Consider the following 11,539-nt stretch of genomic DNA (forward strand, 5'->3'; position numbering starts at 1 on the left):
TCGGTATACACTGTCTGGCCATGGCCAAATCATCCGGTGCCGCCACCTCCAGTTCCGGTATATGTCACCACATCGACGGTCGACAGGACTTGGGTTGTCACTTGTCCAGCGCCGCCGACGGTTTTCATCAACTTCACCGCGACCGAATATGTTCCCGTCACAGCAACAACAACCGCCTCGGAATTCTTCACCGACACCACCACCACCTCGGAATTCTACACCGATACGACCACTACGTCCGAGTTCTTCACTGATACAACCACCACTTCGGAGTTCTTCACGGACACCACCACCACCTCCCAGTTCTTCACCAACACAACCACCCTACCAATCACAATCTACCAGACTATCATCTCCACGTCGATTGTTACGACGGTTAGTCTACTCTTTCGTATTGTAACAGACTGGGAAGCTTATATCTGCAGACCCAAACCGTGACAGAAACAACGACGACAATCTCCATTACTCCAACCACGTTAACCACACCTACGACAGCAACCGTGACGACTCCAACAACCGAAACAGTGACCACTCCAACTACTGAAACAATAACAACTCCCACCACAGCGACGCTCACGGAAACGTCAATATCGACGACCCCAACAACCGCGACGGCGACAGAAATCATCTCGATATACGAGATTACAACTCAGGCTACCAGCATTACGTTATGTCCAACTCGGATAGTCAACCCAACTTATACCGCCGCCGGGCCATATCCCACAGACTGGACGTAAGTGTCACCTCTTAGCATTACCTCCTGAATCTCATCAGGACTCTACCCGGGCACGGTATCACTCGATCACGTGTTGCCTGTCCGTGTGCCTTGCATGTTGTATTTTGTAAGCGTGCTAACTTTCTGTCTTCAGGTGGGGTTGTCCTCCAGGCTGGCTGTGTAAACCTGTTCTGGAGAACTGCAACTTCGAAGCTGGCATCCCGGATCCAAATTTCCTTTGCAGTCCGAACCAATGTATCCCGGCCTCAGTCCTTCCCCCGTCCCTCCCAACCTGGGACCTGGATATCTATGGAAATTCTACGCCTGCAACAAACCCGGCCCTCCGCATCAATGTTATTGATGATTTCTTCAACATGGACCCGACTCAGTTCGGGTTGACATATGACATCTTCGTCGTCAACGAAGTGTTGACTCGCACCACCACTATACTATTGCCACCGAGCCCGACCGTTGCAGCGAGACAAGCGCAGACTAAGGTTCCGGGTGCTTGTTATCCGTGGTGTAATAATTGTCTGTTAGAGGCTCAGTCGAACGGGAAGACGTCCAAACTCTGCGTGCCCGGCTCAGCATTTGAGGTCTCACTCGCGCAGTGTGAGCAGTGCATTGACTACCACAAGGCCGATGACTCGGCCAGTTTTGTGCAGATCGCACCGCAGTTTCAACAGTTCCTCGATTACTGCGAACAATTTTCGACTGTTGGCGTAAGTACCACCTTGACGACACCCACAACCAATGCTGCTGGTTCGACTCTCGCCACGGCCACGGGAACCATAATGACGACGGTCACGCCGAAGAGTTCGGCACCTCCTCCCTCCTCGGCCCCATCGAGCCCGGTCGTCACCATTGCAACGCTCACACCAGTCCCGTCACCGACGACGGCTACTTCAGAGGGCTCCACAATGACAGCAACGGTGTCAACCCTCTCGACACTTCCCACATCATCACCGTCTTCGACACCACCAGCACCAATCTCTTCAGCGACACAGCCGTACACAACCACCGAAACTGTCGTAACGACCAGTTACTCTCACCGGACGGTTTCCGGCAGCGCCTGGGGTCAAGTCACGATCATCATGCCCGTCGGCGTCAACAGCACCACCACCGTGTATGGCTCTGATTTGACTAGCGGAGGCGCCACACTTGTTCTTCCCACCTCTCCCACCACCAGTACCTACACCACAACCCTGACAGTCACTCCCAGTGGGGAGGTCTCGGCACTTGCGACAACGACCGGAGCCTCCGGAGGCTCGGCCGCAGCTTCCGGCACCTCGACGGCACCGCAGTCCACGTTCACTGGTGCGGCAAGCGCGCTGAAGTTCTCTGCCGGAACCTATCAATTCCAATCCACGGCTGCTGCGTTGACCATCGTCAGCCTCCTAGCCACGTTCTTGCTATAGTTGCGGCACTGTCATCTTGAATGAGGATGAAGCAGCAGCTGACACCCGTCTTTTTGCTTTTCAATACCCAGGAAAATGCATCTTTTGGACGCGCGTATACGTCATACGGTATACGGTATAGAAGCCCCGAGGATGCTATATATCGTGGAGATATATAAATCACACCACCTAATACACCCCTATCCTGTGCGACCTCGCCGCAGTCGTCAGCTGGGCGAGGCTATGCTTCCTGGATACTATATGCTTGTGCTCCGGCACCAAGCCCCAGAATGTATATGAGAATCAGATTAATGATTTATCCAATCAAAACAAGACCAAATAAACATTTGAAACCCCGGTTCAGCATGTTATGCATGCGCATCTTCCGCTAGCGACTTTAGGAGTTCAATCCACCGTGAGAGGAGCCGCACTCCGCGCCCGTGCTCGTACAATAGTCCAGAATGACAGGCTACGTACAAGTACGGACACAAGTACAACTGCAGGCAGAAGCCATGCCACCATCGCTATGTATCATAATACGCGTAAACAGATGCCAAAACACTTTCAAACTACTACACAGTCCACCTATCCATCCTGGTAGACCAGGACACAACGATGAAAATGGTCATTATGTGAAACTCGTGGCCTCCTTTGTGCCACCAGCAGTCGAAGCACTTTTCGCCGCACATACAGTACCGTCCCATCCCATCCGTGTCACCCATGTCTCACACAGCCTGCGGTTCCACCCCGATACCATTCTCCCTGGCATCGCGCTGCTGCCTCTCCTGCTCCTCCCTGGGCACGAGCGGCAAGTTCGTAAACACCGCACGCTTGTTCGCCAGGCCGTCGGCCGTCACGCTCTGCCCGTCCGCCCCCGCGACGGCGACATTCTTGTGCACGTGCCCGTTGAGGACGATGGCATGTATCTTGGACGTGTCCTGCAAGATCTCGATATCTTCCGCGGGGTTGCCGTCCAGCAGGATCACGTCGGCGTAGTATCCTGGTTGGACCTTGCCCAGGAGGTCCGGGTGGCCCATGATTTCGCCGCCCAGGGCCGTGGCCGCGATGAGCGATTCCTTGGGCGTGTACCCGAAGAGGTTGACAAAGTGGGCTAGATCTCTGGGTCACGTCGGTGTCAGGTACAGTAGCTTCATTCCGCCGATCATGGCGACTCACCTCGCGTATGTCCCATGCGGAGCCCATGCAAACCCATAGTCCCCACCAGGCAGGACGCGCACGCCGCGTCTATGCAGCTCGTTCATGGCCTTGCACGCCTTGTCGACCTCCTCGACGAGCCCCTTCTTCTTGGCCATCTCGGGGGTCATGCCATACGGGATCGCGTCGCCGGAGCAGGTATTGTAGGGAAAATTGATGGCGGGCGCGACGAACACGCGGTCCTTCAGCGCGTCCAGCATGTCCAGGCCCTTGGCGTCGGCGAAACTGGCGTGGTACACGACGTCCACACCGGCTTGGCAGCAGAGCACGACACTCGCGGCGGAGCGGGCATGCGCACACACCCTCTTCCCGCGGTTGTGGGCCTCCTCGACCGCGGCCTTCGTCTCCTTGAGCGTAAAGTACGTCTCGGTACTGCCCATCGTCGGGTGGACATAGTCGCCCGTCATGCTGAGCTTGATGTTATCCGCGCCGAGCTCGACGAACTCGCGCACCGTCTTGCGCATCGCGTCCTCGCCGTCGGCGTACTTGCTGATGCTGGGGATGATGGCGCCCCCCGTGGTCGTGATCTCCTGGCAACTCGCGACGGTCCGCGGGCCGGGGATCATGCCGGACTTGATCGCGCCCTTGATGACGATGTCGAGGCGTGGTTGGGCCGACGCGGCGCCAAAACACATGGTGTAGCCGCAGTCGAGGTACGTCTTGGCCGACTGCGCCGTGAACAGGACGTGTTCCTCGAGTTTCAGCCCCGTAAGTCCGTCTAGGGTTGGCGAGTTGTTCCAGCTCAGGTGCGTGTGGGCGTCACAGAGGCCGGACATGAGAGTCTTCTTGCCTTGGCCGTCGATGACGAGGGTATCGTCGTCGTTGGGTGCCACGTCGACCCTGCCGACCTGCTTGATGCGTTCGCCTTCGATCAAGACATCTCCTGAGTAGATGTCCGCGCCGGTCGAGTCAAAGATGTTGACGTTTTTGAAGAGGATCTTGCCCTTGTCGCCGTCCTTGTGGTTGTCGATTTCTATATCTGCAGGCGTCAGGTTCCAGGGAGGAGGCAGCTCCTCAGGGCTGAATGTCTTCGGTGGGTCGATGGAGCCCATACTCGGAGCTCGAGGATCTGTGTCGTGTAGATTCGGCCGGCGGGAGAACCTGATCCTGTGAGCTCACTCCAGGGCCGTCTGGTTGCCACACGAGGAGGAGGCCTCGCGCGACCCCTTTAAAGCAGATGGATCGTCCAGCCATTTGAGTCATGTCGCTTTGGTGATAGTCCGCCTGTGATCGGCTCGTTGCGCGGCCTAGAAGCATACACAGCAGATGTGATAAATGCGGGGTCTCCGCTAAACTGCTGGACAAGCAACAACGGGGAGATGCCGGTAGTCGTTTCTGAAAGCTTGCATGTGCTTGTATATGCTCCCCTCGCATCGCCCTCTGTTGCCCTTGTCGTCACATGCATGAAGATCATGCGCAGACTGTTGCACGGTGAGATGCCGTTTTCCGTCTGATGCGAGAAGCTCTTGTGTTGAGGGCAAAATGCCACGATCGTCCAATTAAGCTATACATATCAGGCCAGGCAGAGCATGCTCGCGACATCGCCAGCCTGGCCTTCAACCCTCCAGGCAGATCAAGTCGGCCCTCTAAGCCTGCTTGTACAGGATCAGGGAAACTGCATCCACATCCTCAACCGTGACGGCGAGGATATAACCGCCAGCATGGCCACTAATAGCGACAACGTCACATTTGGCTTCATCGGCCTCGGCAACATGGGCTCAATGATGGCGCAGAACCTGGCGACACATGCTCATTCGAAAGGCCTCCCCAAGGTGCAGATATGGAACCGCACGCGGACCAAGGTCGAGTCTCTGGCAGTGACCAGCTACTGCGAACCAGCCGGTAGCATTACCGAGCTGGCCCAGAAATGCGACATTATCCACACATGTCTGGCCAACGACGAGGTCGCCTTGTCAATATGCCGCGAGGTCTTTCAAGCACGACGGAAAGAAGGCCTGATCCTCGCCGACCACTCGACCCTATACCCGACCACGTCGTCTAGGCTGCATCAAGAAGCTGCACGGGCAGGCGTATCCTTCATGTCGTGTCCCGTGTTTGGACCACCTGCTGCGGCAAAGAGCGCGGGTCTCCTGATCGTGCTGTCAGGCGCCGAGCACGGCCGGGACAAGCTCAAGTCGTACATTGTGCCGACGCTGGGCAAAGCCGTGATTGACTGTGGCGAGGATGCCTCCAAGGGCGCGCTGCTCAAGATCCTGGGCAACAACTGCATCCTGGGCACGATTGAACTGCTGTCCGAGAGCTTCACGCTGGCGGAGAAGACGGGGTTTGACACGAAGCTCTTCTACGATTTCATCCGTGAGTGAGTATCCCTACGGACCGCGGAGCCACTGACCAGGCCCTCTTTCAGAACAATGGTTTCCAGCCGCCGCGTGGATCAATTACGGCAAGAAGATCCGCGACGGCACCTTCTCGGGCAAGACGGGCTTTACGCTGCCCGGCGGGATGAAGGACGCGGCATATATTCGACGGCTAGGTGCCGAGTCGGCAACCCCGACGCCGATCATTGACCAGGCCTGGAATCATCTGACGACGGCAAAAGCCATCGGGGGCGAGTCACTGGACTGGAGCGCATGTGCGGCTGGCATGCGCGTCACTGCTGGTCTCAAACCCTTCAAGGGCGAGGACTTTACATTGCAACCAGGCCAGGCCAACGGGATCAACAGTCCCCGGGCAGAACAATAGAATCGTCGAACCTTTTGTGGGGTTCGTCTAAAACGTGTCTAAGAGAATGTCGTCTTGATGATCTCGACCGCCTTCTCCTTCGCTTCGAGCATGTGCCAGTGCCCGACGTTCTCGATGACCTCTTGCTTGGCATTCGAGCCAAGCTTCTGCGTGGTCGTCTCGCCCGCCTGCACAGTTGACACCTTGTCTTCATTCCCGGAGACGACGACAACTTTACCCTGGATCCTGCCAAAATCCGGCGCGCTACTGTTCGCCGCGGCTTCACAAGCCAGCGCATACCCCTCGGGGTCTTGCCTCGTCAGCATCTCTCGCGCGAGGGTGACTTCGCCCCTCTTAGACTTGTAGGATTCAGCAGCGAAAGCATTCCCGACAACGGTATCGGCGATTGCGGCCATCCCCTTCTCCCGGACAGTGGCGGCGCGGCCCTTGAGCCCCTTCTGACCAGCCTCTGGAGGCGGGCTGATCGGCCCAAATAGCACCAAGGCTTTGACCTTGTCGGGCAACTTGGCGGCAAAATGCAGAGCGACCAGTCCGCCTAGCGAGTGACCGACGACGTAGACATTGCTGAGATTCAACTCATTCAACACAGCTTTGCACGGATTGGTCAGCATCCACCGTGCCAGCATAAGCCACGAGGGACAGCAAGCATACCTTCAGCGTCGGCCACGTAGGACTCGATGCTCGTGGTCTTGGGCGTCGGACTCCTCCCATGGCCGCCCCAGTCGAAGCGGACGATGTTGAAGTCTTGGAGATCAGGGACGATGGGCTGATAGGCATTTGTTGTGCCGCCTAAGCCGTGGATGAACAGAATCGTAGGCCCATCAGGGTTTCCCTCCGTCTCGTAGTATAACTTGCTGTCGTTGGACGAGATGTAGCCGGTGGCAGACAATTTGGACGCCATGCTGCTCGGTTTCGTATTCGTAGAAGGCTCGGTTTTGGGTGCTCGTAGCTTCGAGAGAAATACTTCCTGGCAGCCATGGCTACTCTTATATTACGACAGTGCACAGTCCCTTAGCATGACGCGGTCGGTATAGCCGGCGCACAGAAAGTTTGGCCATAGGCTGTGGACGGACTGACGCCGCATTTGACCGCGTGAAGTCATTCAGTGCCTCCCAAACTGAGACGCCGAGCGGCATCCGCTGCCGTTCTCCGCGCTTCTCCGCTGAGACTCAGACACCGAGCATTGAACGGCCGTGAACGGGGTGACAGGTCATATTTTCGAACATAGACTTCGACGACGCCTGCAGTTGACCTGTCGCGTACGGATAGAATAACCTTTGTCTGCGCCGCTAGTCGAAATTGTCAAACAGAGCTCCAATGTAGCTGCTGTACGCCTTGATCGCTTCACACGCTGCACGCTCCGCTCCTGGCCCCCTCAACCACACCGCTGGTGCTCGCAATTGCTTTCGCGGAGACAGCCTGGCAGATGTGGGCGGGCCTGAGAGTTTCTGTATCTGCTCGACCAGAACTTTAGCCCCTTCCACTTGCAGCTGCTCCTGTTGTTCCTCGACAACCTCGAAGATAGCAGATAGCTGGAACGCCGATACATCCGCAAAGTCTGGAAATTGTTGGACTTCGCGGTCGGAAGGTTGGTTTTGGGTTTTCAAGCCTGCGCCCTCCCAGAGATGTCGTCCCACGTACTCGTCACCAACAGAGGTCCAGCCAAGCAACGTGACGCCGCACAGCAAGTTCTCTCTTTGTAGCTCGTAGAAGACCCGGAAGGCACTCTGGCACGCTGCCTTTGACCGATTCTCGTCCAGCTGGAATGCTATTGCAATGTTTGCCAGATCCCGATCACGTCCATGCTGCCAGATGTGAATGTTTCCAGCATTATCTTGCTGCTCCCCTATCAGTAGGCCGTGAGTGGCGTTGGATTATTCTCCACTCACGACAAAATCTAGCCCCGCAGCTGTGGCATACAGCCTGAGTGCCTTCCTCAACGCCACATTGAGACCCTCTTGATATTCAGGACTGTCGTATGCCTTTTGAAGTCGCTCGAGCGTTGGCTCGAAGTCTGCCATCTTCGTGGCTGAGTTTGCCTTGTCTGCAATGCAGAGTCACAACAGTCGGCCAGAGTTGGCATCGGTCATTTGTAGCTATGCCCTGAGCATACCCAACCGTGACACAGACGAAGGTGCTTGGCCATGAGACGCCTCTCACCACCGCCGCTGTTTGACGCCGCGGCGATTCTACGCACGCCTCCCTCCTCTTCGCCGGAGAGATGCCGGGAAGATCGACGCTACCATCCCCGCACTGTTCCCTCCATTCCGGGCGTTTCACACGTCACGAGGCTGAGCCCCCTTGCCTACCCCGGGTTGCAACCGGAATAGGAGCCGGTCTACCTGGACCCTGTGCGAACTTGACATGCAGACGTATGTTATCAAAAATTCACATTCGTCCTCAAGGCAAGCCATCGCGATCAGCCGGACAACACAGCCAAGGTATGACGGACCACAGGCTGGATGCTGCAAGTCAGCGCTCCAAAAGGAAGCAGAGAAATCACCAAGCGCGGAGATATGGATTCGCGTGCTCGAATTGTCGACGAAAGAAGGCACGTTGCGATGGAGCAACCCCGACATGCAACAAGTGCATTGCATCAGGTGAATCGTGTGAATATGACAGGTCTGCCAGCGACTGCACGCGAATCGATTGGTGCTGACCTGACTTTGGCGCGAATAGAGGACCTTCGCTTGCGTATGCCATTTCGCTCGAGAAACGCCTCCAAGCATTCGAGGATAGATTTGAAAGGCTTTGCCTAAGTACGAGCACTGAAGAGCGCGAAGCCTTGATTCCGAAGCCCTTCGAGAGGATCAAGCCAGAGCGCGCACGACGTGCTTCGGTGGACACACGGCAGCCGAAGGATAGGCTCGACGAGGGTGAGGATGTTGATGCCACTGAGTCACCGCCACTTATACAACGTGAATCGCCCGATGAAGCCTCGGTAGGCGTGGACGGGCGCATCTGCTTCTATGGCAAGACAAGCCACTACCATGTTGATCTTCGGGGGGATGAGGACGACGAAGGTATGGCAGAACAAGGCGGACGGCATACGACAGACCAATACCAACACATCTCGACCGCATCCACAATCTACACCACGCCAGATATAAATGCACTCACTTATTCACCTGGGCCACCGGAAGTCCTGTCTGAGATACCCAATGAATTCCTGGACCACCTGCTCGACGCATACTGGTGCTGGGCCCATCACCTGCATTTGGTCCTCAACAGGCGATTATTCTTGAGTACGCATCTCGACGGTGGTAATGTCGTGGAGAAAACGCTGACCCGGAACAGGGGACCTGTTCGTTTGCGGGCCGTGGGTGACACCATTTCTGATATGCGCCGTACTCGCCCAAGCTGCACGGTATTCGACGAGGCTCGAATCCCCAAGCTTGGGGAATCATTTTGCGGCCAGAGCGCTGCAGCTGCTTCCCAATGATATCGACAGAGGGAGCTCGATCCCCACAATACAAGGCCTGCTGATCCTCTCAGCGCGGGAATGCGGCTGTGGAAGGACCTCGCAAGGCTGGCTGTATTCTGGCATGGCCTTCCGCATGATGCGCGATCTTGGGATCCACATTGACTCCAAGCAGATGAGCTATCTGGCCCGGCAGTTTTCCGAGGAAGAGCTCGCACTTCGACTGCAGGTGTTTTGGAGCTGCTTCACGTGGGACAAAACCATGAGCTTATGTCTTGGCAGAGCTCCAATCATCCATGACACGCTCGACCTTCCCTCCAAAGACACCCTGATTGATGGCCAGGTGACAGACGATGAGCCATGGAGACCAGTGCTGGGACAGGAGCAAGAATCCATGGCAGCCTTCACGGAGCAGAAATCGCTCGGGAGTGCCCGATTCCGCGCATACTGCAAGTTGTGCGTCATCATCGATGGCGTGTTGGGTAGTCTCTATTGCCGACCTCACCAGTCAAAGCAAGACCACCTGCTGGCTTTTCTCGAGAACACCATCCAGAAGCTTGAAGACTGGTCAAGTACTCTTCCTGACGGTCTCTTCGTCTCGATCGGAGATAGAGCCGTTCTCTGTCCGCCTATCCATATCCTGCTCCTCAATATGACATATCATGCGACGATGATACTCTTGTGTCGACCTTATCGAACACTGTCCCGGAGAGCAAGGGATCTCTGCACAACAGCCGCCCAGATGATCGACTCGCTGTTTACTCTGCACGTGCGTCGTTTCGGCTTCCGGTTCATCACGTACCTGCAGACGTATACCATGTTTGTTGCCTGCACAATCAACGTCCTTGACCTGAAGGAGAACGAATCGAGTAGCCGAAGCAACAGCAATGGCTTCGTCTTGGCTCAAGAAGCAAGTGTGAGGTTGAATTTTGGCCTAGAAGTGCTGCGACAAGCTGGTGCGACACCTTCAGCCGCAAGGTGTGCTGCAGTCATTTTGCAGCTGCTCAGGCAGTGGTCGGACAAGAAGGTGGTGCGAGGCGCAATCCAAAGCTCGCGAGACCATCGTGGCCATGGCATTGTCGCTTCTCCACTCCCAAAGCTGCCATCGAGTTCGTACGAACTGAGTGCGGGTGTCGCAATCGAGCTTGCCACAGGACCAGCCCAGACCAGTGGGAGCTCCCCTTCCCATGCGCCGCCGGCATCGGATTCTCTTCCGGTTTGGACCCCAGAAATTGGCAGCAGCAACCCCCAGTTCCATGCATCCCTGTCGAGTGCAAAACAACCACAAGTACACGGGCAGACCTCAAACAAGGCTCCTTCGCTCAACGTACCGAACAGTACGGCATATCAGTATGACGGCCACGCGAGGTTGCAACAGTTGGGGCCAAATGGGAGTCCCTACACCAATCCCAGCATGTCGGATTTTGTCGACACGGGCATTGAAACTCCTATGCGGTGGTTGCCTGACAATATAGTCGACGACGGCAGCTGGATGTTGATGACAGACTTTGGCAATGGCTTCCTTGAGGTATGAGACCAGAAAGGTTCTTCACACAGAAGATCCATGCAGGCCCAAGGTCAGAGACAATATTCTAGAGGGTAAGGTCTTCTTGCCTGATCCTCTCGAAGCCAGCTCCACGAAATCCGGACCACCATACCGTACGAGTAGAAAACGCAATGGCATGCTCGCATGTAAGTTATGGTGGTATCTTCAAGGTGATGAGTATGTGAGGATTATGGAGCTATGGAGCCATGATTGTATGTAATGGCAGCCGTTTGGGCTGCTCCTTCCACGACATCGCAAGTTCAATAAAATGAAGCTGATCAAGTACGCGTGGAGCGCGTGGTGAGCGAGCTAGTGTAAAGCATAGAGCCCTAAACTGCAGTGCATGTGCTAGGAGTACAGCGGATCACAACCCCCCCGTCGACCTCCTTCCTGATCTCGAAACTCCATGACTTTGACCCATCCCTTCAGTAAGTCTCAATCGACATCTGCAAGTTATCAACACCAAAGACTAGATCCCCGGCACGACAGCAATCAAAATGCTGACTACCCTCGCCCCGCGCCTCACCTTCTTCCGCTCCCTC

The 11,539-nt window shown here is 55.9% G+C and overlaps 6 protein-coding genes across 6 annotated transcripts; 3 read left to right on the forward strand and 3 right to left on the reverse strand.

Moving 5' to 3' along the window:
- Nucleotides 1-20: 20 nt before the first annotated feature.
- Nucleotides 21-2,133, forward strand: A1O7_01525 (uncharacterized protein; the record flags this gene model as incomplete). The annotated part of the gene is made up of 4 exons (XM_007755562.1): nucleotides 21-57; nucleotides 110-375; nucleotides 426-733; nucleotides 870-2,133. The coding sequence occupies 4 exons, from the start codon at nucleotides 21-23 to the stop codon at nucleotides 2,131-2,133; spliced, it is 1,875 nt and encodes a 624-aa protein (XP_007753752.1).
- Nucleotides 2,134-2,837: 704 nt separating this feature from the next.
- On the reverse strand, nucleotides 2,838-4,379 carry A1O7_01526 (uncharacterized protein; the record flags this gene model as incomplete). Its single annotated transcript, XM_007755563.1, has 2 exons — nucleotides 2,838-3,231; nucleotides 3,289-4,379. The coding sequence occupies 2 exons, from the start codon at nucleotides 4,377-4,379 to the stop codon at nucleotides 2,838-2,840; spliced, it is 1,485 nt and encodes a 494-aa protein (XP_007753753.1).
- A 609-nt stretch (nucleotides 4,380-4,988) lies between these two features.
- Nucleotides 4,989-6,030, forward strand: A1O7_01527 (uncharacterized protein; the record flags this gene model as incomplete). Its single annotated transcript, XM_007755564.1, has 2 exons — nucleotides 4,989-5,643; nucleotides 5,696-6,030. 2 exons carry the CDS (start codon nucleotides 4,989-4,991, stop codon nucleotides 6,028-6,030), a joined length of 990 nt encoding a protein of 329 aa, XP_007753754.1.
- A 38-nt stretch (nucleotides 6,031-6,068) lies between these two features.
- On the reverse strand, nucleotides 6,069-6,931 carry A1O7_01528 (uncharacterized protein; the record flags this gene model as incomplete). The annotated part of the gene is made up of 2 exons (XM_007755565.1): nucleotides 6,069-6,619; nucleotides 6,682-6,931. 2 exons carry the CDS (start codon nucleotides 6,929-6,931, stop codon nucleotides 6,069-6,071), a joined length of 801 nt encoding a protein of 266 aa, XP_007753755.1.
- A 388-nt stretch (nucleotides 6,932-7,319) lies between these two features.
- Nucleotides 7,320-8,051, reverse strand: A1O7_01529 (uncharacterized protein; the record flags this gene model as incomplete). Its single annotated transcript, XM_007755566.1, has 2 exons — nucleotides 7,320-7,868; nucleotides 7,920-8,051. 2 exons carry the CDS (start codon nucleotides 8,049-8,051, stop codon nucleotides 7,320-7,322), a joined length of 681 nt encoding a protein of 226 aa, XP_007753756.1.
- A 556-nt stretch (nucleotides 8,052-8,607) lies between these two features.
- A1O7_01530 (uncharacterized protein) lies at nucleotides 8,608-10,985 on the forward strand (the record flags this gene model as incomplete). The annotated part of the gene is made up of 3 exons (XM_007755567.1): nucleotides 8,608-8,630; nucleotides 8,710-9,275; nucleotides 9,328-10,985. 3 exons carry the CDS (start codon nucleotides 8,608-8,610, stop codon nucleotides 10,983-10,985), a joined length of 2,247 nt encoding a protein of 748 aa, XP_007753757.1.
- Nucleotides 10,986-11,539: the final 554 nt, after the last annotated feature.

This window comes from Cladophialophora yegresii (genome assembly GCF_000585515.1).
Source record: "Cladophialophora yegresii CBS 114405 chromosome Unknown aczIN-supercont1.1, whole genome shotgun sequence".
NCBI lineage: Eukaryota > Fungi > Ascomycota > Eurotiomycetes > Chaetothyriales > Herpotrichiellaceae > Cladophialophora > Cladophialophora yegresii.